The sequence below is a fragment of the Antrostomus carolinensis genome, unplaced genomic scaffold (assembly GCF_000700745.2).
Source record: "Antrostomus carolinensis isolate BGI_N321 unplaced genomic scaffold, ASM70074v2 scaffold3535, whole genome shotgun sequence".
Taxonomy (NCBI): domain Eukaryota; kingdom Metazoa; phylum Chordata; class Aves; order Caprimulgiformes; family Caprimulgidae; genus Antrostomus; species Antrostomus carolinensis.
Window position 1 is genome coordinate 16744 of NW_010314055.1, and position 27914 is coordinate 44657.

The 27914-nt window shown below is 34.9% G+C and overlaps 1 protein-coding gene across 1 annotated transcript in view; it reads left to right on the forward strand.

Moving 5' to 3' along the window:
• The window catches only part of LOC104524561 (nck-associated protein 1), a gene marked incomplete at its 5' end in the record, with an annotated part of 49635 nt that overhangs the window by 6089 nt on the left and 15632 nt on the right, over positions 1 to 27914 (forward strand). Inside the window, 21 exons of the mRNA XM_010167484.1 lie at positions 5672 to 5764; positions 5964 to 6020; positions 7045 to 7187; positions 7268 to 7358; positions 9536 to 9673; positions 10401 to 10449; positions 10931 to 11087; positions 11702 to 11758; positions 12297 to 12393; positions 12746 to 12852; positions 13942 to 14074; positions 15646 to 15727; positions 16173 to 16231; positions 17034 to 17179; positions 17664 to 17796; positions 19482 to 19601; positions 19927 to 20066; positions 21278 to 21409; positions 23223 to 23441; positions 23783 to 23913; positions 24315 to 24412. Of these exons, the coding sequence (XP_010165786.1) occupies positions 5672 to 5764; positions 5964 to 6020; positions 7045 to 7187; positions 7268 to 7358; positions 9536 to 9673; positions 10401 to 10449; positions 10931 to 11087; positions 11702 to 11758; positions 12297 to 12393; positions 12746 to 12852; positions 13942 to 14074; positions 15646 to 15727; positions 16173 to 16231; positions 17034 to 17179; positions 17664 to 17796; positions 19482 to 19601; positions 19927 to 20066; positions 21278 to 21409; positions 23223 to 23441; positions 23783 to 23913; positions 24315 to 24412 (2382 nt within the window). The remainder of the gene's footprint in view (positions 1 to 5671; positions 5765 to 5963; positions 6021 to 7044; positions 7188 to 7267; positions 7359 to 9535; positions 9674 to 10400; positions 10450 to 10930; positions 11088 to 11701; positions 11759 to 12296; positions 12394 to 12745; positions 12853 to 13941; positions 14075 to 15645; positions 15728 to 16172; positions 16232 to 17033; positions 17180 to 17663; positions 17797 to 19481; positions 19602 to 19926; positions 20067 to 21277; positions 21410 to 23222; positions 23442 to 23782; positions 23914 to 24314; positions 24413 to 27914) is intronic.

Sequence of the window (27914 nt, forward strand, 5' to 3'; positions counted from 1 at the left end):
TGAGATTGGTTTTCCAAACTCACTGGGGCAGTAGTTGAGTTTACGGGAGATCCCCCTGCGTGAGTAAAGCCAGCCGACAAGTAGCTAGTCTCTGTTCAGCTTTGTACAAGCAGTTGAGGTTTCCTATGCTTGAGAATAGGATGTACTAAGTTTATTTCAAAAGAAACTGCAGAATAATCTGCAACAAATAAAATTTTATCTACATTTTTACTAAAGATCATTCAGAATTGAAATTGCTTTGCTAATGCCTTGCTCTGATACCACCATACCTGCTGTTCTGATTTTGTACACAGTAGCACGTTTGATGTCTTCAGTTGTTGCCTGTGTAAAACTGACTTCGCAGCTTAAAATGACTTATGTTATTATATAATCAGAGAATAGTATGTAAAATTTTTCAGCCTAGCAGTCGTTTGAAAGTGAGCATTTTTTCATAGTAGTTCCAAAAGGTAACGTGAAATCCTGATATCTCTTTAAAATGTTTCACTAAACAGAATTGTCATAATGTAACTTATCTTGCTTCAAAATCATAAGCACTGTCAGCAGCGATGTTGGTATTCGTGGCTTAACCCTTGATTGTGCATGAATTTGAGATGGAGTAGCATCCAAAACCAATTATATTTTTATCATTATTTTTAATAAATCATTGTAATACACGACTGTAAGTCAAATCAGTCCATACAAGTCACTTGCTAAAGTAAACCAAACAAGTCATGTGCTCACTCTTGTTGCTTAAGAGTGTATGCAATACCTACAAAGGAGTGAATGCTTGTAATACTTAGCCTGTTTTCTTCATCCATTAAAACTGAAATCCTCGTTTGATTTGATGATTGACAACTTAAGAGGTCAGCCGTTAAAAAAACCCAAAGAAACAACAAAACTTTGTTAGTACTTAGACAGCATTTTAGTTAATCAGTGTTACTGAGGTGACATTCCAAAATTAGTTTTCATACATTTTAGATGAATAGTTCTTCCATGATTTCATGACATAAAAGTAAGTGCACAGGCAGCTAAAGACATACATTCAAAACATTTTTATCTATAGAGAAGCACAGATGAGACTTTTATTCTGTAAATAGTTGCCTTGAAGATGTCAAGACCTATGGACAAAGCTTGTACGATATGATAATATGTAATGAGCCTAATGTGGGAAGTACTTTATGAATTTATGTAAAAGGAAGTGAGAGAATGGGGAAACTGTTCCTTGTGACTGACAGATCAATTTTAAAAGAGAAGCCTCACTGCTGTGATTCTCTGCAATTATTAATTATATGGCCAGCCCTGGCGACAGTAGCAGTTGTGAAGGATAATGGGTGACTATTTTCTTTTCAAGAGTTAACTTTGTGCTAGAAAATTGAAAACAGACCAAAAATAGATCTTGCTGTAGAAATATTAGTTAGTAAACATGTTAAATAGTCTTTCACATCTTTTTATATGCAGCCCATCAGTTAAGAGGCTGCTTTTATTTGGAAATAACAAAACCAAGGACACATCCATCATTCTACAGTTAGTTTATAGAATTTAAAACTAATTTTCTTCATTAGATTAGATCCTTATCTCTCTCCCCACTGTTCTGCTATTTGTTCACGAGCTGAATTTTTTAAAATCTTCAACTAAAGGTTCTACAGGTGGCAAGCATAGTGAGTATAATAAATGACAGTAAGAATACCGGTAGTGATTATTTACCCATCATCAGAATTTTAGCAGTCAGAATTTGTAATAGTGCTTTTTGGGGATTATATTCCAGCTAGTAAGATTAAATTGATGGTGTTTTCTCTGAGGACAGTGTAATATCTCTTGTGTGGGTTTGTAGAACACAAATACAAATGTTTAATGATTATATTTGCAGGAAAAAATATCACACTGATATAAGAAGAAAATTCCCATACCTACTGTCTATTCATGCATCATGAAATAAGACACTCGCACACTACTACTACTACCAGTCAAATAAATATGATAAAATATTTACAGAACTACAGTTAAACTCTAGTTTTCCATAGATAAAACTCTCTGAACAACCATTTCTAGTTCTGTCATATTTTTCCTATGCCTTCACATTAAATTTGTATTTATTCACATTGTTAATATGCCAGTGTCTGCATCATTACGTTCTTGTCTCTGAGCCATTGTGTACATGTGATCTTTAAGTGAGGCTGTCTTGCATTTTCTGATTTGTTTTTCACTTTTTCTAATGTGCTTTTTAAAATGTACTTTCTGTGTATACATAATCAGTTCTGTAAAGATTCTGGGAGTTTAATATGAAGGAAAGGCATATAACAACTTGGTAAAGATCAGTTCCACCCCTTGTAGATAACATACTTGACAAAGTGTCAGCTTCACTCTCTGATATTTAAAACCTTGATTTATAAATAATATTCAAATAGAACTGGAGATGTGGTATTTTGTTAATAGCAAATTGTTTCAGATAAATTTATTTTTTTTTATCTTGCTATATTATGCTAAAATTTCCACAGCTTTTAATATATCTTGGATCTAATTCACCTCACTGAATGAAAATACTGTTGTCCTTGTTTGTATAATTTGTACTTTAAATTCTTTAAGAATAACTAAAACACTTAGGTCTAACCAATCTACAAGGCACGGTTAGGTATAGTGAAAGTAATCTTTTGATACTAGTAATGTTTCAGGAATTATTTATTTACCTTATCCAACCTTTGTATCCTATTTTAAAACCTTTGTATCCTATTTTAAAACCTTTGTATCCTATTTTAAAGCTTTTGTTGAATATTGAAACCAAAAATGTTTGCTTATAAATGGAATTGCAGGCTAAGGAAAAAAGCCTCAAACCAAAGAAATGATATAGCACCAGCTATTTCTTAACAGCTGTTGGGAAATCAGTAATGGAAAGTTTTGTTGCAGTGGGTGTGGAAAGAGCTACGCCCACATTCCTGAGTGATAAAAATGCAAATAAACATCCCAGACCCTGCGTGCTGTTCCTGTACTTTTAAACATCATTGACCAGGCTGTGCTGTATGGATTGAACTGTTTGCACCATGCTGATTTAACAGTTGATATTTTGTTTTACTTTGACACTAATATTTAAAATGAAAGCTTGCTTATACTCTCAGCACTCAGAGTTCAAAGAATGATCACTGTAACTCTGTAGAGAAGTTTTAGTGTTGCTTGAGTATAAATATTTCTGGGAATACAGGTATCTAGTTAACAGTGCACAGCAGTGATTCCTTAGGTCTTGGTTGAGTGTAATGAATACCTCCCTTTATTTTCTTATTTGTTGTACAGCTTCACAGAATTTCTGAGAGAGAAAAAAGATTATTTATTTTGCAGGCATCATTCCCAGAACCCTCTCCCTTTTTGCCGTATCTCCTCACTTTATGTATAATGGCCCACATGGATGTATTGCACCTTTGAAATTGTTGTGTCCCCCACAAGTGGACGCTCAGTTGCTATTTGTATCAAACATAGGTGGTGTGGTACAAAAACCTCTAATCTTGAGAGTTTCCCTGAGCATTGCACCTTGTTTAGTGTGAGTTAGGATCTCAGTACGAAAAAGTTGTTACAGCATACGTGCAGTTGTAAGGGCGAGTTTTGGCTTCATTGTCTTTCTGCGCTAGAATTATTCCTATTTCTGAACGATAGCATGTGGTCTGTTCCTGAAAAATCATCCAACAGCTCCTCAGATTCATCCAATTCACACTTGTGTTAGCTGCACAGAAACAAACCCTGTCTCTGCTTGGTGTTTTAAAAACAAATCACTTGCAATAAAGAGTTTAAATGACAGGGCCAGGATGAAGATTAAAACCAAGCATCTTAGGTGGTGAATGTTCATCATGTAACAACTGCTGACTGATGAAGCAGCCCTGAAAGTACAGAGCACCTCTGAGGAGGTCCCAGCTATAGATGTAAGTTGGCTCCAAGGTTTGCTGGAGATGTGCAGACTTGCAGGAGCCCCGAACTCTGCGTATGATGATGCTGGATGCTTTGTTCTCTGAGCACAAGGCAGTTAAAGTTTAAGGTACACACTGGGAAAGGTAGTAGCAAATTCATACTGAGGATTAAAATACAATTTATAGGATTTATATTTGAAAACAGATTTTGTACAGCAGCAGTTTAAATGGAAATAAACTATTTCATAGTATATGAGATGATCAGGAGAGATTACAAAATAAACATATGTACTTATATCCTTTTTTCATTTAAGACCTAGCTGATGACTGTGTGAAAGAATCTTAAATATTATATAGAGCAGGCATTCAAAGTTGGACCTTCAAAGTTAAATCTTTTGCTCTGGTTTAAGAGTAGTCAGGAATATTTTATAATGTAGCCGTTCCAGTTTGCTCATAACTCTGTGTATGCCTGTCTTCCTTGGCTGTTATGGAAGTCTTATAGCTCAAGGCTTCTAAAAATCATAATTGCCTCTAAAAATTCAGAGGAAAGAAGCAAAAATTATATTTTATATTGTCTAGTGGTTCAGTAGTTGTCCAGACAGTTTATTTTTTTACTTTAGAGAAATTTTAGTGCTTTACATAAAACTGAGAATACAGTTTTATAAAGAGAGGGAGATGAAGAAGTGTATTCAGTTCTAACCTCTTGTATGAAAATAAGCTAACCAATTTGAAACAATTTATTTAATCTTTCTTATAATTGATTGCTCCTGCTGAGAAGAAAATCCTATTTAACGTGATCAGTCTTTAATTTAAAATCTTGCAGCTTTTTTGCAGGGCAGTTTTTCATCTTGAGTGTTATGATTGCTTTAACTCATTTCAATTCATCTATCAGGAAAGAGACTTAATTAGCTGGATATTGCAAGTTAAATAATTGGATTCTTGAAGTGCTGTGAGACTGTAATACATAGATAAACAGAATGGCTGTTCAGTAACAGCTGTGGTTTTTTGTCTTCTTAATTGTAATTGTTTAAGTGAGCTCTCTGGTTCCTCCAGAATATTTAGAAAAATATGGAAATCAAATCATATTTCATTGTCTGTTTAAAAAAAAACAAACAACAAACACAGAAACCAAAAATCCATGTTTTATGCCTTTGTATTCACGTTTGCCTCTTCCATTTTATCCACCAGTGTCTAATGCTAGTGTTTTGCTTCTTTTCTTTTTCTTTATTTTGTTGCTTTTGTTTGAATGTATTATTGTGTTTATATGGAACTGGTCAAAGAACCGTTACTGTATTTTATGTTTGTATCTACATTTTATTTTGCATGCTTAACGTGGCTTTGCCTGGATATTCTTTTTGGTAAGTTCAGAATTTAAAAGCATAATGTTTTTCTGTAGTAAAGTTTGTAACCTGCCACCTTTTTTTCTGCCACCTCAAGATAACGTCATTGTTTTTTTGTCATACTGATTTGTGCTCACGTACTGTTCTGATTTTGCTAATTATACCTATGATAACACTGTTTTCCTAACTCCCCATTTTCATCTCTAGCTGAGCTAAGCAATATGACTTTGGTACTAATGTGTACTAATTTGACTTTTATCTTCAAAGTATAGTCGGCAGCTGTTAAAATGATCTGTTCTGAGAACCCTGTGTGTATTTGAGACACAAAGAACCTCTGTCTTAGAAAACCATGTTAACGCTTCTTTGCATAGCCTGGTGGTTACTCTGCGCTTCACAGGTATTATTTTTCATCAGTCTTCTCAAGATCTTCTAAGAACAGTGTGCACGTTTATGTTTCTCTTTCAGCAACAGCTTGCTCAGCTCCAGAAAGAAAAATCAGAGATTCTGAAGAACCTGGCATTATACTACTTCACTTTTGTTGATGTTATGGAATTTAAGGTAAGGTGTTGCAAATATGTCAGTTGTTCAGTCACATCAGGTTTCTGTCTTTTTATTTATAAAATAGCACTATATAATGAAATAGCTGAGCTTGTAGCTCTGTTCTTTTTAAAAAAAAATAATCAGTCTCCATCATTAAGCATAATAAAGTTATTTACTTAGATTTTTTTAAACTAAAGTTATTCCTTTGTTTTTCAAGGACCATGTTTGTGAGCTGCTGAACACTATTGATGTTTGCCAAGTCTTCTTTGATATTGTAAGTTTCTGGGTTTCAGCTTCCAAATGCCACTTTATCACGTTTCTAATCAGAGTCCTGTGTGGAGAATTAGGAAGACTTGTTTATGTTAGTACAAGAAATATGACATCTCTAGTTATAAATGCAAGAGAAATAAAAATATGGTAATCTTCAGATCTCTTAACTTTTATAAATAGCTTGAAATCAGAAGATAGACCATTTTAAGCAGGCTACTTATAGACAGCAGTAACAGCATTGTCTGTAATTTTTGCCTTATTTTGTCTGCAAGTTTATTCGTAGAGGTTTACTGTCATCTTACTGTCATCTACATGTTTAAGCCATGTAGACTTGCAAAACAGAAATATTACTGCTGTCCACCTGAGAGATATGTGAGGAGGTCACTTCTGGTGTTTGCTAAAGCAAGTACCAAAGCAGCTAAAAGTGTTACATTTAAAAAACAAAACAAAACAAAAAAAACACTAGCAGACACAGACACACATACACACAAAACCCTCAAACACCTTTTATTTTTTGTTTCAGATTTCTTTTTTAATGTTCGTAATGTCACCTAGCTAGTTTTAGTCATTTTAAATTTTGACTGACTTGATTTCATACTAGGAAAGAGAAGCAGATATGGGTATATATCCTGTGGAATCATTTTACCAGACCAGTGGGATATGTGCTAGTTTTTCTACGTTATAGAGTATTATTAAAATATAATTCCCAGACCAAGGCACTTGCTGGACTGCTTAGTAGGATCCAAGAAAAGTTCTCCTATTTGTCAGCTAACCTGTGACACTTGAGCCTGGAAAGATTTATTTGCATGCTTGCTTTCATGAATGCAAACAGCTCTGGGGATCTTCTGAGTGAATTATACAAAGTCTGTATGCAACCAGAACAAAAACTTTGATCAAGATGGTCCATTGTATCAAAAAAAAAAAAAAAAAAAAAAAGGCTGAAAATTGGTGGATAGGTATGGAAAAAGTTTTATACCTGTTTCTGGAAGTTTTAGAATGATAATTTACTGGGTTTTTTTTATTTCTAGACTGTAAACTTTGATTTAACAAAGAACTACCTAGATCTGATTATAACGTACACAACTCTGATGATATTGCTGTCTCGAATTGAAGAAAGGAAGGCTATCATTGGATTGTATAACTATGCCCATGAAATGACACATGGAGCAAGGTAAAAGTAAAAAGTAGGAAGTGTGTTAAAAAGTAGTAGTAATAACTACACCTAAGTGAATTGTTTGTTGTTGCTTTTAGTGACAGAGAATATCCACGCCTTGGCCAGATGATTGTGGATTATGAAAATCCTTTAAAGAAAATGATGGAGGAATTTGTACCTCACAGTAAAGTATGTAACTACTTTTCACAGGAGCACAGTAACTTTAATTGAGAGAAGGAGAGATAAAAAAGTAAATATGCAAGAGTGTTTTGTCAAAATCTATTATAAAAGGTATAAATTTTGCAGGAGATTTTACTTGTAATGGATGTCTGGGGCTGGGGATTGATACCCTATTAAATAACAGAACCTACAGAAACACAGAAATGCTAAGACCCATTGGTAAGACCCCATTTTATTCACTGATGATTAAAAATTGATAAAAAATCAGTTGTGGATCATCTGAGAATACCTACATCTGTGTTTTGTTTTGGTTTGTAGCTTGAAATTAAAGAGATTCCTCATGTTTCTATGAAACCCCCCCCCCCCCCTTTTTTTTTTTTTTTTTTTCCAATTTTTTGCTGGTTTACCATCCTAGATGGTGTTTTTCTATTTTGTAACCTGAGGGGTTTTGCTTTGGGTTGTCCTTAAAGTGGAGATGCTGGAGATCACCATTGCCTCTTTAATAGTATCTCCTATACTCAAAAGCTGACATTGTGTACCCTGTTCGGTTGACTTCGCTGAGTTAAATGAACTCAGTTCCTTTAGTGTTCTCTGTACAAATGCTTTTAAGCTTTTATTCTTAGGCAGCTGGTTGTGCTGCAGTTCTGTGATGATTTCTCTAGGTTGTATTTTCGTATGAGAATACCTTAGAAAAGTGACAGAAGCCTCACCAAAGTCAATGTATATGCTATTTATCATTTCCAATTTGTCCACTAGGCTTGCTCCTCCGTTGAAGGAACACAGATTTGTTTGGTGCTGACTCTTTTGTATAAAGTGTTATTTTCTAGGTGCTTGCAAATTGATTGCCTAACAACTTATTTTGGAATCTTTGGCAGGAGTTTAAGTTAAATACCAAGTTATTGCTTGAAGTTTTTAAGGTGTGGGGTGTTTTTTTTCCCCTTGTTTTGCAGTCTAGGTACTGGTTGTGTTTTCCTTCTCTAGTCCTCTTGAGACTTTTCTTAATTTCCTTAAATTTCTGAAGATAGTCACTAGAAGTTCAGAGAGTTTTCAGCTACTTCTCAAAGTACTCTGAAGTGAAATAGTTTTAATACTTCTCATTTGTCTAAATAATATGTAATTTTTTGGTGATACTTTCTTCTGCACGATTCCTGTCTTGTTAAGACTTATTTAGCTGAGGATCTGATTTGCAATTAATCTTTTATCATATGCATTTTAGCAAAGGTGCTTCACTTTTCAGTATTACTTTTGTTTATGCTTTCATATTTAATAGTGAACCAATCTTTCCCTTTAAATATTTTTTAATGCCATTTTTCAGTCTGATTTTTGCTCTTCTGCTTATTCTGTGCTAGAGGTATAAATTGGGGTCAGGGATCCCTTCAGGCAGGTGCTTAGGTTACACTGTCACGGAACTGCACATTTAAGTTGTCCCTCCATCATCTCACTACTTTGCAGTAAACCTGACAGTTCTTTAAATTAGCATCAGCAAGCTTTCTTTTTTTTGTTGTTGTTGCTTTTGCCTGAGTGACTTTCTTTGCTGGCATAAGACATAGACCTGGTTCCCTGAGGACTTGTGCAAGCACCAGTATTGATGGAAAAGACAGGGAAAACATGTGGGACAGCACTTACTCTGATAAGCTTAATCTGCTATGAAGATGCTCCTGAAGGCAGTATCTGCTCAAAATAATAATAATTTGGTAGCAAAGAGGGAAGAACATACTAAATGAAGTGGCAGAGAAGGGAGTAACAATAATTGAGATGCTTGAATAAATAATAAACAACTTCCAGTTGTACATGACAGATTTGTTGTCCCCTATTGATTTTTTTCATGACCTCTAATTCTGAACTCAGAGTTTTATAACTCTTAATTAAAAATTAATCAAAAAATAAAGACCTCCTGCTTCTCTTCCTCCATCTCTTAGCCTGGAATAGTCTTTTACATGTGAAATAAACTAGATGCAATGGGTTTTAAGCTCAAGTATAATTTCAGAACTAGTTCAGTAAAATGTTTTGGTTATTGTTAGTAATAAAACTGAGAAAACACCACTACTGATTAAATAGTACTTAAAGTCTCTTGTGCTTGGAGTATGGCAGTGTCAATACACAGTTCACAACATGAAGAACTTGGGTATTTATTTAAGACTGAACCTTAAAGACGTCTTCAGACTAATAATTGGTCTCCTTTTTAGTCCCTTTCAGATGCTCTGATTTCACTCCAGATGGTCTATCCTCGAAGAAATCTCTCAGCTGACCAGTGGAGAAATGCACAACTACTGAGCCTCATCAGTGCCCCCAGTACCATGCTTAATCCTGCACAATCTGACACAGTATGGCCTTTTCATTTGCATTATCTGATAAAATTAAGCTAAGTTTTCTGTAAAATAATGTAGGAATGTTTTGTTTTCTGTTTGATTACATTTGTGTAGCTTTTAGTCAGAGAAGTAACTAGGTTAGTTGGGAGACCCGAATACTTTAGTATGGGGGAAAAGTTTTCTCACATTTCTCACATAACTGTTGGTTAGCTCATGCCTTCATTTTCAGTGTTTGATAATCAAACGATGAAAGGAAGCAATGTTAACTTCTGCGGTGTAGAAGGAAGGAATCCTGTATTCTGTCTCAGATGTTCCTGGGACAACAGACTGCAAATCAGAATTGATACTTCCTTTACATTTTTTACTATTTGCATTTGCTCCCTCAGTTGTAGTATGAATGCTCATCTTTCTGAAAGAATTTGAGTGTTAACAACCATCAGATTGTGATTAGTATACATCAAAAGCCTTTAGTTCTTTAATAATCTTTAATACAATGTTTGGAGCTACACGTTTGTCAAAATTTGTTCACTGTTTTGTTCAAGGTATTGGTATGGAAGCTCATTTATTGTTCAAACCCTCGGTAGCTAGAGGGATGAAACAATGCCCTGTTAATCAGCAGCAGTCTTCTGTGATTCATCAGCATTTAAAGTTTTATTTGTCCCTTTTTCTAAAAAGAAATACTTATGAAATATATTGTCTTTTATATAGTTAGTTTGCTACAAATTTACTGTGTTTTCAACAGATGCCGTGTGAATACCTCTCTCTGGATGCCATGGAAAAATGGATCATTTGTGAGTAAAATATTCTGAAACAGCTCGTGATTGTGTTAAAAATTAGTTAACATTTAAAAGACTACTTGTTTTTCTGTACTTCACAAAAGCTGTTGTATTCAAATTAAAATCTCGAGAACTTGATTAAATCTCATTTGTATGTATCATACTTCTACATGTAGTGAAGTTAGAATTTAGTATATGATGGAGTGGAGTTTATTATCAATTTATTCCAGACTTTGACTAAAAATGAGGGTTTTAGTAATTCTGAAAATAGATGAGTAGTATCAGCATAAAGTAATTCATGTTACAAAAATATTACAGAAATACCTACATGAGAAGATTGTGGAGTATTTTTTAATATATCAAATTATATTATCCATTAAACAGTTCATCAATGAACTATTTGAACTATTTAAGAGAAAATGCATAATAATCTCACTGTTCTCTTACTGTCTTTGTGCATCTGGTTTGTGACATACATCAATGTGAACTTTTGAAGTTGGATTTATTTTGTGCCATGGAATCCTAAATAGTGATGCTACAGCTTTGAACCTTTGGAAACTTGCACTTCAAAGCAGCTCTTGCTTGGCTCTGTTTCGAGATGAAGTATTCCATATTCATAAAGCTGCAGAAGACTTGTTTGTTAACATACGAGGGTAAGTTCTCGTTCTCTTTTTCTCCTTTCAGAACCTCTGTTAAAAAACTATGATTTCTTGAAGAACTGTTTTGAAAATGTTACTTGTACTTCATATAAGTTCTGCTTGAGGATAGTCAGTACATAAACATTTTTGCTTAATATCTTGACTGTTTCTTTAATGTATAACTACCATGAGCCTGATTTCATAACCATCATGCCGTTTTTTATCTCTGTTCTGAAAAAGTCTGGTGAATCAGTCTCTAAAATGGCAAAAGTTAAACTTAATGATCTCGCCCACAAATCCTAATCTGGGGAAGAGAAAGGATGTCGTGAATGCAGAGTTTGCTTGAAAAGTTGCAACTGTCTACCGCTGTTTGTGCAATATATCATATGAAAACTTGGGTAATAACAAAGTTGAAGTGTCTGCCAGCTAATACCCAGACTGCTTCGGTGCAGGGTATTTTCAGTTTGGGTATCCAGTTTTAGCATTTAGCTCTGAGCAAGGAAATAAGTCTTCTGTGAGCTTTTTGCTGCATCCTGCTTCCTATGGCATTGCAGCTCCTCATAAGTCACAGCTCTTTCTAAATTGTGCTACTGATACTTATTAACGTGCTGGATTGTTTTTACTTGCAGCTACAACAAGCGTATTAATGACATCAGGGAGTGCAAAGAAGCTGCTGTTTCACACGCGTAAGTGTCTTACGAAGTTTTCCTGACGGATTTTAGCGTTGTTTTTCTTAGTGAAGTTAAAGAATGTATAAACAGGAGTTGTTGAACGCTGAATGAATTGTGCATTTTCCAATGAGATCATGTACTGAGTGTTCTTTTAAGTCTGGATTTACTTAATGGCATGGCATTATCAATTTAACTTCATAAGTTTTAGATTATTTTTCAAATATTCATGACAGAAGCATTTAATTTATATATTCTTCAGTTTTTGTATAATTACTTAATGTCAATGCAAACTAAATAGAAGTGTTTTAGTGGAGTCAAATGCAAATCACAGACCAGGGGCAGCGAACTTGGTTTTTAAATTTAATTATACTTTGGGAATATACAGCATTGGTGATGAGGATGCCAATTTTAATTGAACCACATCCTTTGAAATACTGAACTTTTGAAGCTGATGTGATATGAGCTGCCTGTGCTTGGGCTTAAATGTTTGGAAAAATCAAGTGTTCTGTGGTTAGTACAGAGGATGATGTTTCGGTTTGTTCTTTTGGTACAGTGGTTCAATGCATAGAGAGAGACGCAAGTTTTTACGTTCTGCACTCAAAGAACTGGCTACTGTCCTGTCTGATCAGCCAGGCCTGTTGGGTCCCAAGGTAATTAAAGTTCTTATGTTTTGCATTTATGCAATCTTAGAATCATAGAATGGTTTGGGTTGGAAGGGACCTTAAAGCTCACCCAGTTCCAACCCCCCTGCCATCAGCAGGGACACCTTCCACTAGACCAGGTTGCTCAAAGCCTCATCCAGCCTGGATTACTTTTTGTTTCTCAGTGATAATGCCATTCAGTTTGTTTGGTGGGGGGAGAAACCCTACACTACACCCTGAGAGAAAACCTCCCTAGGTTTTAAGAATCCTTGATTTTAAAGACTACTTGCCTCTTGGTATGCACAAGGTGTCCCTACTGTTGTATATATCTATAAGCTTGTGAACAACTTTTCTTTTTCAGGCACTTTTTGTATTTATGGCATTATCCTTTGCTCGTGATGAAATTATTTGGCTTCTTCGTCATGCAGATAATATGCCAAAGAAGAGTGCAGATGATTTCATAGATAAGTATGTTAATAATTTTTAGTGTGATACTTTAAATATTTATGAAAATTTAACAGGTGAAATGCATTTGAAGGCAAGGGAATCTTGGGAAAAGATAGCTATATGGAAGAGTTGGGACCTTTACCTGGGAATCCCAGAAATGGAAACATGTTGATGAAAGTTTTTCTCTAGAAAATGTATTTATAAAATTAAAATATTCTATTCCTTTGAGAAAACAAAACAAAAAAAAGCTTTATTGTGTGTCTTCAGTGTTAATGATTTACATTGAACAAATCGGTGAGGGGAAGGGAGCTGTCAAAAAGCTTCGTTTGTTGGTAGAATGTCTCCTGTATTGTAGGAACACTGTCTTTTAAATCAGATAGGATTTATTTATGTAATACAGCATTAATGTGATCGTAAACAGGAGGTAAAAATGAGAAATGGGTTTGAAGTTTATGAATATGGATAGGCAGAAAGTCTCTAGTTGTCTTCGAGTTGTTCTTGAGGTTATTGAACACGAGGTTGAACCGGAAGTCTGTGTATTGGCCGCAGGAGTTGAAACAAGTGACAATCACAGGCCTATTTCTACAGCTGGAGTAGGAAAACCTTGGGTTTTCTTCACTGGGCTAGGTGCTAGGGATGCAAATCGTATGGCCTCTCTGAAACAACCTGTGCAAGTATTTAACCATCCTCATGTTTGTAAAAAAAACAACCAAACAAACCAAAGCCAAGCCAACAGAAAAACAGTTATTACAATTCTATTTCTCAGATTTAACCACTTTTCCAGAAAAAAAAAATTTGCAAATTGAACATTATAGAAGGGCTTCTTCAAAAAATAAGTGGATAGTTATACAAACCTGTGAGCATTACAGTGAGGGCATACTGCTAATTTATCTCCTGTTGAGTCGATTTTGCCTTCCAGAGAAAATTAACTATGTAAACTCATTTTACAATGGGAACAAGTATTTTCATACAGAAATTGCCTATCAATAATAATTTTAAAAGCAAAGTATAGGAGGAAACCCCTTGAGAAGCATTCCACTGGTAGAAACTGTTTTAAAATTGTTTTAGATGTTTTCTTATTTGTAAGCTTTTCCTTGTCATCTTGCCTAGACACATAGCCGAGCTAATATTCTACATGGAGGAGCTCAGGGCGCACGTGCGAAAATATGGACCTGTGATGCAGAGGTACTATGTACAGTATCTCTCCGGCTTTGATGCAGTGGTATTAAATGAGCTCGTTCAGGTATGCCAAGGCTGTGGGTTTGAGTTCTCAAATGCAAACTTTAAATGTGGCTTTTTGTCCAAAGCGTCAGTACGAAATGCATCCTGGTTTGTGGCTTTTGATGAACGTTATATTTGCCTTGTTACAGAATAAGGCAAATTAACTTAACCTGCTGTTTAATTCTGGGATCTAGAGCTGTACTTTTAGTTGTTGTATGAATATTTAAATGTTACTAAGCAATGGTATGTTTGGAGACAGTGAAACGAGTACAGCCACTGAAGGAGCATTGTAGAAACTTGTTCAGGCTGACGCAGCAATGCCAGGCTTTCTGAACGGGTTTGCTTTTATTCCCTCCTGCCCACTAGATGGAGCCCACATTTTGTGACTAGATCCGCTGTGCAAACTTGACCAGTTTGCATTGTAAGCTGTGTTGTCGTGTTAAAACATTAATTTCAAGCATTCCATCAATTACCAGAAGGTGGAACTTTATATACTCTACTGTTTATTTAAACGAACTATTTAAACAGTTTAAATACCAGTTTGTATCACTGTTTAAATTATTGAATGCCACTGAATCCTTGGGTTTACTTTGAATACCAAAATAACTCTATTTGGGGCTTTTTTGCTTATAACTGCATAAACTTATATGTTAACGGATTTTTTTTTTTAGAGTGACAGAATTAAATATGTTCTACATTTGTCATCGATTCCTGGGAAACTATTTCCTAGATTTAGTGAGTGACTTCTAAATGTTTTACAGGTGGCACAAGTGTTCTGTGTTTAGATAGCCTATTCCTTAGGATTAGGAAATGAGGAAAAAAAATTGGCTTGAATTTTAGTTGTAATTAATTCATAACAGGAAACAAGCAGAAGACTAGACAAATGGTTGAGTGATAATTTGGATTTTTTCAGCCTTTAGGTTAAAATGTTAGTCATAGCTGGAATTATGAGAAACTTCTGTATTATATTATTTCATAGATATGTGATCTTTAGCAGTTACTGAAACTGCTTTTTCCTGAACTGTTGCATTTTGTAAAATTTGAAAACTTGATAGCCCATCTTTTAGGTGGTATCAGTCATTGAAGGCAGTGTTTGTAAAAAAAAAAAAAAAAAACCAAAACAAAACAAAACACAACCCAAAACAAAAAACAAACAAACTTGTTGAGAGAGGGGTTTGTGGGAAGCAAAGTGATGCTGATGTGGGCTCCATTAAATCCTACCATGGCCAGATTTTCTTTGCAGACAGATCAGATGGTCAGAAGAATGTTTGGTGTCTGATGTATAACAGGAAAATGTTTGGTGTCCATTTTCTAGATGGGTACAGCCTGAAAATGCATAAGCATGTTTACTGACAGATTTTTCCATTTTCAGCAGATGTTGTTTTGGAAGCACACTTTTCTAGGCATTTGTCATCAACCAATGAATTAAAAAATGAAAATTGTTAAGTAGCACTACTTGAAATACTCCATCGATTAAGTTACCTTGTGTAAATTTTTGTACATTTCGGAACACAGCTGATAAATTGGGCATGGGTATTGACATTGTTTCATAAACCAAGTTTGAAATAATAATTGCAACAACATTTATTTTAGAATCTTTCGGTGTGCCCAGAGGATGAATCAATCATCATGTCCTCTTTTGTAAACACAATGACTTCACTAAGCGTGAAACAAGGTAAGTTTAAATGAACTTGGGGAAAATGGTAACTGAATGGTGGATTCTTCTGGAAAGCTTCATTGCTTTTTGTTTCATGCAGTCAGTAGAAGCAGATAACTTGCATAAAATGAATTTGGTCCCTTGTTTATCTTTCATTATGATATCTGCTTCTTGTGTGTGCCTTTTCCAGGGCACCTCTGTACAGATAGAGCTTTTGAAGAATGCTGTTAGGAAGTAAACCTACCTTTAATTTAGAAAGCACATTATACATGTTTTCATCTAGATATTTTAATTCCTATTAGCATGGCTGTGCTGGATATAAATTCTTAGGTAAAAGCCTGAGGTTAAGTACTCAAGTAATTCTTGAGTTCTTTAGGGTTTTTTTAGAAGGTCTGTTATGGTATATCTGAATTTGTAGTTGTTTTCCTAACGGTTTTACGTTCTATATTTTTCCCTGATGCAGTTGAAGATGGAGAGGTATTTGACTTCAGAGGAATGAGATTAGATTGGTTTAGATTGCAGGTAAGAATTTGTCAATATTCATGACACTTTACTAACTTAAAACCAAAATGTTTAATAAATTACTGCTCTTCTAGATTACTCTCACACTGTAAATGGATGACAGTTTATCTAAGGATAATTTATTCTTTTAAAATGAAACAAATACTTAAGTAGATAATTTGCTACGTTTTTGAGGTAACTTTGTCTGCATTGCATACTTTTTGGAAATCATTCTTTGGGGTGTTTATAACAGTTCGGAAATAGAATATGTTGAGGATGAGCAGTTTGTTGGCAGCTGTGTGCTGTATGGAATGTGACTCAGCCTGCCCAGCCAAGGGAAAGTAGGAGCTGTTCAGTGTGAAAATAATGTTCAGTGAGGCCATATCACAATTGCATTGCGATAACAGCATCTTCAATTAACTTAATAAGGTGGGGGAAGTACTGTTCAGACTGTACATCAGTTGTCTCAAGATGAGATTTTTATATTTTCAAAGTACACATTCTTCTTCTTGCTTTCCAAACCTGATTGTTAAAGTAGGGGCTCATAAGTGCACATTTGTGTTTTGTCAGTCCATTTGTTCTACAGTTTAACTGTGAATTGGTGCCATATTCAAATGACGTTTGGAGACTTAATTGAAAGGCATTTTTCTTTTCTTAAGCTATAGTAGAAAGATAAAATAGTCTATCCTTGGTCTTTAAGTTCACAGGTGTCCTAAACATAGCATAATCAGTATTTAACATTTGTATTGGGTGATAGCAGTGGGATTTGCAAAAAAGCAGCTCCAGATGTAACGTAATTTTTTTTTATTATTTATTTTTCCAGGCCTACACCAGTGTTTCTAAAGCTTCACTTAGTCTTGCAGACCATAGAGAACTAGGAAAAATGATGAACACAATAATTTTTCACACAAAAATGGTAGATTCTTTGGTGGAGATGTTGGTTGAAACCTCAGATCTTTCTATATTTTGGTATGTTATGAACCTGACTGTAGAAGCTTTTTATTATTTATTGTTTGATTTGTCCTTGCACGTGTAACTTTTAAATAGCAAACTTTGTAGGATGATAGGACAATGGGAGAATAAATTAGAATTTCTGGTTCCCACCAGAATTAGTTTGATAAAGGTATTTCTGAAGATCAGAGAGATTGTTCAAGGAGTCACATAACTGATCTGAAGTCGTTTGCAGATTCTTCCTTAATACATTTTTGCAAAAGGTGCAAGTTTTTGCAGTGGCTATGTAGCAAACATCAGAATAAAAATATGATAATAATAATAATAGAGATGCAAATAAAATGTGTAAGTAGTGAATGCAGAAAGCAAACTTGGAAAGCATGATGCAGTTTTTGGTATAACTACAAATCTGACAGTAATAGCATGTTTAATTTGTGTTAAGTAGACTTTATTCACAGCAAAACTACGTATGTATTCCATGTAAATGTCTTTTTCTTATCAGTTTTTATAGTCGTGCTTTTGAGAAGATGTTTCAGCAGTGTTTGGAGCTTCCCTCTCAATCAAGATACTCAATTGCATTCCCACTGCTTTGTACTCATTTTATGAGCTGTACCCATGAACTATGCCCAGAAGAGGTAATTTTTAAATATATTGTCTTAGTTATTTTCATTTAAAGTAGAGAGGGCTGGAGCTGAACACTGCAAGAAGGTGTCTGTTACGGCAAAGATTCAAGGGAGGAGAGTGGTAAGAAGGGAACTGAAACAAGTAGATAACCTTTTTTATGTGATTCTTCACCCATAGATCTCAAAATCCTTTTCTGAAGTGAGTAAGCATTGTTATCTTTACTTTAAAGAGAGATTAAACTAAGGTACAAAGGTTAGATGAGGCTTAGATGCTAATAAATCCCATATGCCTATTAAAACCTACGAGTAACAGTTTTTCTTTCAAATGGTTTAGAAACACATAGTTAGAAAAAGGAAATACGAAGTTGTGAGTTCTCTATGGCTTGTTATAAATATTGTTTTATCAGTAAGATTTAAAAAAAATCCCAAAACAAAACGATCAAACCCAAAACAAGAAAAAACCCACCTAAGTGGTGTATAATGCAAGCATTCATTTAGGTAAGAACTGGGTAATGGAAGCCCTCTTTGGTTAGAATCAGAAATGAAAAAATGCAGAGTGTTGCTTAAAGAAATGGACCCTTTGTTAAAGGAAGTTTGATTCTGAGGAGGTTTTTTTCTATTTTTGTTGTAAGTAAATAGATCCTTTAGTACACTTCCTGTATGTCCATTGACTTTGGAATTACTCCAGGGGTTAACTTGACCAATTTTGTGTAGTGCTCGTGAAAGTGTGTTTTCATTCTTAACAGTGTTCATCTGAAATAATTAGATGAATAAGATTTATTGTAATATGCATAATGTGGGTTTTTCTTATTTAAACATTAAATCCTCTTCTGTTAAACTTCATCTCAGTATATATCTGTATCATTATTTTTCCTGTGTACTTTGCTTCAAACAGCTGCAAATTCTATTTATACTAGACAACCACCAAAACATTTCCAGGAAAGCTTCCTTTCAAGACAAGAGATGTCTTTCAGAACAATTATAGCAACAGTAAGGAATCAGTAGCCCAAGTCCACTGTATGCTAGTTACTGTGAATTCAGCTGCAGCAAGCACATTTTGCCCCAGCCAGCAGAACTTTGAATTCAATATCTGAATTGTATGACTTGGTAACTATTATCATTTTGGAAAAATAATCTTTGCTGTACTGTGTACAATGTGTGGTAGTACGGCTGTTAGAGAGTAAACACGAGTGTTGAAAGAAGGATTTCAGTGAGACAGAGGCTATGCTTGTGCAGATCCAGTGACAAAGGAACTGAATCCCGAAATTAATGCAGCAGGGCTTCATTATTGCCTTTTTCAGTGGTATGAAGGACACTGTGCTTTCTCTATAGCTGGAGTTGCATGCTCTTTTTCTCCTAGATTCAGTACTGGTACCAATTAATGAAGAGGAGATTCACAGAAACCTTGAGTATTGTTCCAAAATTAAACATGAAAACCTTCTTTTAAAAATCTATTTTGCCTCCTTTTACAGAAAACACTTTGCAAAATACAGTAAGCAAAATATTTTAATATACCATGACTGACTTTGAAAAATAAAATCCTGGTGCTGAGTTTATTGAGGACTAATTAATTATTTCTCATACCCTAGTTGTATGGTTTAGTGGACTGTTATCTGCAGTACAGTGTGTCTTGTGTGAATATAGTTGGACTAATGGGAAACTGAAAATAAGTCATCCTCTTTTTTCTTCTTTGACAGCGACATCATATTGGAGATCGTAGTCTTTCCTTGTGTAACATGTTCCTGGATGAAATGGCTAAGCAAGCTCGAAATCTTATCACAGACATTTGCACAGAACAATGTACACTGAGTGATCAGGTGAGTGTGGTTCTGCCTGTTTTAATTCTTCTTTGCGATTTTTCTCTGTTCAACTTTCTGAATTTTTATGGTTTTATTTCCTGTGCACTCTTCCCCCCCACTCCCCCACCTCTATTATGTGGGATTTTTCTGTTTATAAAATGGAAGATGATATGAGGAAGACTTTTAGACTTTTTAATGTTGGAATTGTGTAGTTAGTAGTCAAAGGAAGAATGTGTTATTTGTGTGATGAAGTCTCCACCTGGACCACAAGCTTATTTTGTATCTCATGGCTGCTAAAAAGATGGATTTTAATTTGGAGGAGCTCTTTCTTTTCATTTACTAGTTGCTGCCAAAGCATTGTGCCAAAACCATCAGTCAAGCAGTGAACAAGAAGTCAAAAAAACAGACTGGAAAGAAAGGAGAACCTGAAAGGGAGAAACCAGGAGTAGAAAGCATGAGGAAAAACAGATTGGTTGTGACAAAGTAAGCTCTCTTCTCTTCCTTTCACCTTAAATCCCAAGTCAAAACATGTCTGTTTTACATATTGAATGTTTCTTGCTTAATTTATTTGAGTAAGTTGAATTGACTGTAAATACAACGGCTTTGTAGTTTGTGAACATATGCTGCTTCTGTAGCTTGTATAGAGGCTGAATTCTGTTACATAGAGGAATAAGAATGTGTCTCTTGAATTTATTCCCTCAGCTGTTTCCTTTCCTGAGCAAAAAGGATTCCCATGTTGTAACTAGGTTTCCTGTGTAGTCTTATTAATTGTTGTGGAAGTGGGAGTCCAAAGAGTGGATGACATCTTTGTTTCTGCCTTTAACACTGTTAACTAGGTAAAGTACAGGCTGGGCTGGAAGTTCTTGCTGCCAAAAGGCTGTTTGCTGCCTTCAGCTACTGGAGTGGAGTTGAGGCTCCAGTGCCTGTACTATCTGGAGAAGGTTTCCTTGTTAGTGGCTACAGAAAAATTAAAAACACCAGCAAATCAGTAACAAAACAAAAAAAATGCACCTGAAAGAAATAAGAGGAAAGATTAATAAATACAGTTTGGTGTGCAAGAGATGATAGAGGAGGTAAAGGTAGAAGGTAATTGTTAGGAGAGATCAGAGAACAAGATGGTAGTGATAAAGGTAGGAAGAGGAAGGAAGCTAACAAAAGGAAACAATAAATGTTTAGTGTTGTGGTTGGGAGTGCCTAAACACACACACTACTTGAAAGGGAAGTGGTTTTGCTACAGTTACAGCAACGAAACATCAGAGAACTGTAAAGATTAGAGAAGTTGAAGTGAAAGAACTTGTAGCTTAAGATTCCCTTCCTCAATATTTTTAGGTTTTTAGTACTGACTAGTAGCAAGTGTCACTTGGATTGATTAGTTCAGTTAGGAAAAAACATTTAACAATCTGTTCTTTTCAAGTGAAAAATGTACATACGTGTGTGTGTGTGTGTATATATAATATCTCACATCACTGTGTGTGATGCAGATCAGTATGCAGTTGTGGGATGTGTTCTTACCCAAAATACTGGTTTTTAAATAAACTAGAAAAGTGTATCAAAGCAGAAAAAGATAATGAAAGGAAGAGTTAGAGTTGTACCTGCTCTTGAGGCGTCTTCTGTCCCGCTTGTGTTTTCCATGATAGTACATACTTGCATTACACTAAATATTTTCCTTAATTTCTTGTTGCCTGTTCTTAAAGCCTGGACAAACTGCACACGGCACTTTCAGAGCTCTGCTTCTCAATCAATTATGTACCGAACATGGTGGTTTGGGAACACACGTTTACCCCAAGAGAATACTTAACATCTCACCTGGAAATCCGCTTTACCAAGTAAGAAATATTGTAAAGTTAGACATATTCATGAATAAGATAAGTCTTTGTTGATTTGATGTTGGAAGTACTGTATGCTTACTACAGAAAACTAATTTTTAAAGGTGGATTGCAAAACTCATAAGTCAAACTCCTACTAAAATGACAAATTATATGTACAGATGCACACAACTGTTAGTTCCTATTTTAAAACAAAATATGTTGAAATTCATATCTCCTATTTAACAGCCTGATCCTGCATTTTTTTTGGTATTTATAAAGACTCTCTTCCCACCACTCTTTTGCACAGTGCTGCATTGTTTCAAGTGTTTGAGTTTACCGGCTTGCTGAAAGGAAATCTAAAAATCAGAATTCAAGACCTGACAAAGCCAGCTGAGGAGATATTTTAATTTTGTGTTTTTTCTTAAAATAAAAAGTGTTGCCACTTGATATTTCTGTCTGTTCTTACCTTGATCTTCCCATTGTTATTTACAGAAATAGGCAAATGGCAACTTCTAGAGAGGACTTCATATTAAAACAGACAGCTATCCTAGTTGTATTTTCTGCCAAGCATTACTAGTTATATACTTCAAGCAGGGTATAAGGACTCAGTAAGTTTTAAACATATTAGGTCACTAGAGCACTCCATCTTTCAAGTAAGACAAGGTGGCATAAAAGTAAAGGTAACTTAATGACTTTATAAGAAGTCAGCTGTAATCTTCAGGTTTATGAACTTAGACCAGTGTTGGTCACTTGTGATTATTTTTTTTAATTTCAGGAGGGTTTGGCTTTGACTTTCAGAGACTGCTTTTTTTTTTTTCTTGCCTAATGAAAGAAATGAGACTTGTTAGCAAAACAGAATAAATGCTCAGTTTATAATTATTTTTCAGATATTTAAGCAGCATTTCTTCCAGAGACTTGCAGTTTACCTTTAAATAATGTGTTAGTATTTCATTGTTAGGAGTTTTTTTGTTTACTGTTTTAACCTGCTCTGTTTCATGTATGATTGGAGTAGAGATTATTATTATGCCACTTAATCTTATAATAATACCAATTTTTAATTGAGTTTAACACAAAAGACTGCCTCAGAAGTAAACTTGTGAAAATACTTACTTACACATTTCCAAGCAACAACAAAAATGTTACTTAAATAAGCTGATGTTCTCCTCCAGAATAACTCATTCTGTTCACCTCTGATGAAGGTAGTGTTGCAAAATTTATGCACTCAAATACAGTAGGTATAGTTAATATCACAAGATAACCAGACATGCCATTCAATACTTAGGCAAAGAAACACAAGATAGTTTTGCTTTGAATATTTTCAATATAGACTTAATTATAGCTATATGATTATTTTAACAGGTATTTCAAACTAAAACTATGACAACAGCTTTGGTCAAAGAATTTTTGCCTTAGTTAATATGCTTTGAATGCTTTAATATATTGTTGCTCTTCCATTTCCCACAAGTTTTGTATTTTAAAAGTCTTTGACATTAATGTATTTACCACAGTAGTTTTAATATGTCTTCCACATTGTTCATTGCTCTTATATATGGGGGGGAAGCTTTATTTTAACAATGTTCGTTGAGTATTCTTACAGTCTCAGGAAATTTTTGCTCAAACCATGAATACAGTTGTCTTTCTGTCATCTAGAACTGTTTTTAAAAGTGCTGGTGTAGTATGTGCATTGATTAGAGTTTTATATTTGCAGATTGGAGAAGTATTCAGATAAAAGTTCTGAATATGAAATCATTTTTGTAGTTGCATCTTTGTTTCTGTTTAATTTTACTAAAAAATGCAATTTATTTGTTTCCAATTTTTCTGTTTCTGAAAGGTCAATTGTTGGAATGACTATGTATAATCCAGCAACACAAGAGATTGCAAAGCCTTCAGAGCTGTTAACCAGTGTAAGAGCCTACATGACAGTCCTCCAGTCAATAGAAAATTATGTACAGATTGACATTACACGAGTATTTAACAATGTTCTGCTTCAACAAACCCAACATTTAGACAGTCATGGTGAGCCAACCATTACCAGTCTGTACACAAATTGGTAAGTAATTGTATGAACACTTGCTACAAGTTTTTTATATTATTTTTACTTAATTTAAAGTCTGGAATTGGAGAATTTGAGTTGTTTTAAATTTTCTGAAGTTGATGACATCACAAGTTTACTTCTCACAATACCTGTTAAAAGCATTTTAAGTGCCTGCTGTGAAATTCCCTTTTTATAAAGGGGAGATGTAGAGTGAGATACAGATAGCAGTTGAATTATGAAAGTAAAACTTTAGTCTATAGGCTTTGCTGTCCCTTGTCACACAAGTATACTTCATCTGCATAGAGTATCTATAAACATGTGTCTTTTCATCTAAATTTTTTTCCCTTTCTGATAAGGTATTTGGAAACTTTGCTACGGCAAGTCAGCAATGGTCACATAGCATATTTTCCAGCCATGAAGGCATTTGTGAATTTGCCTACTGAACATGAATTGACGTTTAATGCTGAGGAATACTCTGACATATCAGGTAAACTTTGATGTTTCTACTGAATGTGGGTGAGGCATAGTTATTGTATGCTTGAGTAATTGGAATAACGGCAACTCTTAGTGTTCTGTTATAGACAGCATTTGTTAACCTTCAGTAGTATTTTAAGTACTTTTTTATTTGTGCTGCCTGTATGTTTTCAGAGAGCTCACTTTTGCTGTTTTTGGTCAAAGTAGGGTTCTTGCATTTAAGCTACAGAGATAGGCATATGATGTGTTGGTGGCTGCTGCTTCAGTTCTATTACGATAAAAAGTTCTTGTATCTAAAACTCTACTTTGCATAAAATACTTTTGCAATTAAAAAACCAGTGCTAGATATATGATGGGGCATTGAATAATTGAAGAAGGAATGTTTGAAGTAGAACAGTTTGTTTTATTTCTCAGAAATGAGAGCCCTTTCTGAACTCCTGGGACCATATGGCATGAAGTTCCTGAGTGAAAGTCTGATGTGGCACATTTCTTCACAGGTTGCTGAGCTTAAGGTAACCTGGGGAAATTGGTGGGTGGGGAGGCAGGTAGTTTTCTGTTTCAGCTTTCTTTAGGATATTTAATAGCTATGCTTCTGCATGCCATCTTTTTGAAATAACTGCATCAAACAAACTGATAAAGCTGTGAATTTTACTCTTTGTCATATGTTTGCTCATGTAGTACATGTATATCCTACATTCTTCAACAGCTGAATGGGCAGGTCTTTATGCAGGCTCTGTTGATCTCTGTGTTCGAAACCCTAAGTTAGGAGTCAAATCTCTTTTTAGCATCAGTGGGAGGATAAATGTTTTTGAAGATCTCCAGGTGCTTGAAAAACACTTACCCAAGTCTGTCAACTCTCAAAACTTGGCATGAAAATCTCGAATGTATGTTAGTCATCTATAAGGGCTTACTTTCTTTACCATGTGTGTTAGCATCTGTTGTTCAGTTTACATGGATGGGAGACTTCAGGTCTTCTTTCTGTATTAGTTTTCCTCATTTTTAGACATATCTTCCCCTCTGGCTGAACAGTATCAGTTTATGATAAATTTTTGTCTTCTGATAAATAAACCTGGTACCTACAGCAACACAAACAAACGATAAAATTGGTGTCATGAAAAAAAAATGGAAATATGGGCATGTCAGGGAAACTAGTTGCATGTATATTCAAAGCAATGAATAATAACAGGGGAAGCAGTTGGTGCCTATGTAATTAACTCCTTCTGGAAATAAGTTTTAATAAATTTAATAACATGTACTACTTTACTAGGATAGTAATACTGTTAAAATGCCATTAATTGGCGTATATTTGCTTTTCATATGACTTACTCTTTTAGTGTCATATCCAAATTTAATTCCAAATTGTCCTTGCATCTCATAATTTTCAATTTTTTTAACCACTAATTACAATAACGAGTTTTTCTGTAACTATTCATGCATAGTGTGTTTTTAAAAATGCATGTGAATATATAAGAGATCTGAGGAACTTCCGTTTCTTTTTTCTTCAACAACAATGTATTATTAGTAGTATACCAAGCCTTTAAAAGTGTATGTTTTTAATATACCCCATGTTACAGTTTCAAAGATCTTCTTCTCTCTGTAGAAGTGTGAATTTCAGTGCTGCCAAGTTGCTAGGGTGCAAAATATTTGAAGCCTTTTATTCCCTGTCACAGCTTAAGGAGAGGGGCTGCTCATGCTTTCCAAGCTGCTGCGAGAATGTACAGCAGCCCTGACCTGAGCTGGACAGGGTAATTGGTTCCTTATGCCCAAACCAATGTTAGAGTTTTAGGATGAGACTTTCCAGGTGAGAACAGTATGATTTTAAGGTTAACTTCTGTAACTCCTGCCTATGGACAAAGTGGCATCTTGTCGTGTTTCAAGTAAAGCACAAAGCCATTGGGCAGCTGTTTGGTTGCTGCTGTATTTGTCCACTCAGTGTGGAGTTGTCACAGTTCCTCAAAATCAGCACAATTTATATTGTAGCTCTGTATTTTTTTAAAAAGCAACTTTAAATTGTCTCTGAGATTGTTGTTTTCTGATACTGCTGAGGATAAGCAGAACATAATGTAGATCCACATGCACATGACCACATATTTGGAGGAAAACAAAAAGTAATAAAATGTTCTTCTCTTTGACTGAGATGTAGTTGGCTTAGCAAGAGAACACTGAGAAACATCTGTGTTTGGGAGAACGAAGCAACAAGAGGATAGAATAGGGAATTTATTAAGAGTAGGGTTCAACATGCTTGCTTTGCTTCCCACAATGGGACCAGGTGTTGGTTTTATATCTGAAGTTTAAGACTGGAGTGAGGAGGGGAAGTTTGCTTCGTTTAAGTAACTATTTGAACTGTATTCCAGCCTATTCCTTTTAAATCTTAAACTAATATGCTGGTTATTTTTTGTACAGCTGAAAGCTTGACTCAGTAACAATGTGCGTGGGCTACTGCCTTCAATCTTGCATTCTGGAGAGCTTTGAGGTGTTTAAATTAAGATGTCACACATCTGCCAAGTTCTGATACATCGGTTGGTTTAAAATTGCCCATCTTGATTTCAGTGCAAACCAGCCTTGCTTTGGCTTTCAGCATAGAAGTACATCTTGTGTGTCTCTGTGCGTGCACATGTGCACGCATTCTTGGAGGTCAGTAGTTTGCCACATCTTGTATAGCTTATTTCTTTCCTTGCTTCTCACTGAAGATAAGAAAAATGAAAGTGTGAAGGCTGGGTGGATTATGGGTAGACTAGAGCTTATGGAAATAGCATGACCATGACACAATGTAGTTGAATCTGGGAGGTCTAAGCTGTTGGACAGATCTGCTTTGCATAGACTTCTACTTGACTAGGAGATGGGAGTAAACACAGACCACCATTTATTCCATGGCAGCATTATAGTTTTAAGTTGTGTTGGTTTTTTCTCCTCCTGTGGTCATAGGAGTATTTACTCTGAAGTTTAATTTCCCTGCTTGCCAGTTGCTGTGTTTTGCCCTGTTTTCAGTGTGTGTTGAAGCAAAGTGAAATAAAACTGTTAAAGCACTTAGCAGAACTATCAAAGGTCAAATGTTACTGGATCCTTAGCAGTAGGTTCCTGCAGGTATGTTTCTTCTTAGATGATGTATCTTAAATTATGTTCCATGCTTATAGTGGTCTACATGTTTGATGATTAGTAGTTTTTCCTGTTCCCCTCTCATTACTTCTTTTGTTTGTGCTGCCTGGTAATTAAGATGAATTAGAATACATCCACTTGAAAAATAAAACTATTAATAAATACTTTGGAAGACCATCCCAATCCAGAATATCTAGTCTTCTTCCTCAGTCTTTCAGTTCTTTTCTGCCTTGATATTGTTTATTATATAAAAAACTAAATTAGGTCTTCTTTAGAAGGAAGGAAATACTTTCTTCACTTAATGTTCAGAAGCACACAAGATACCTAAATTTTCTTAGTTGCTGGTTGTTCTCTAGCTCAAGAGTGAGAATCATATTTTCTATTTCTGAAATAGGGTAGTTCACATTTAAACTGCAGAAATATTTTTTGTAAGAATAAAGTACCTATTTCTTGCTTGAAGAGAGTTTAAAAATACTACTTGGCACAACAGAAGTTCCTCAGCTAGCAAGAAACTCCTTTTGGATCTGACATTTTATAGATGTGATTATGCAATCTCTGTAATTTAAATTTAAATCTGATACATACTTGGGGAATGATTTCAGGAAAGTTATTACATTTACCCTAATGCTACAAGTTGCATGTATGAGAGGTGTTACAAATTAGAAACAGGCACACATTTTCTTTTCTTTTGGTCAAACTGATGTGAAAAAATACTGCACTGTTTTAACTGTTTCAGGCTAGGGTGTTGGGACTTTAATGAATGTCTTTGTTTTTATTTTATTTTATAATGGAAGAAAATTTCAAGTAAACTGCACCAAGATTTAACAATCTGACTCTTACACTCTTCATTCCATTTTTCAGTTTTCCCAGCATTAAATTTCTAATCCTTGCAGCAAAACTAGTGAAAGGAGTAACACC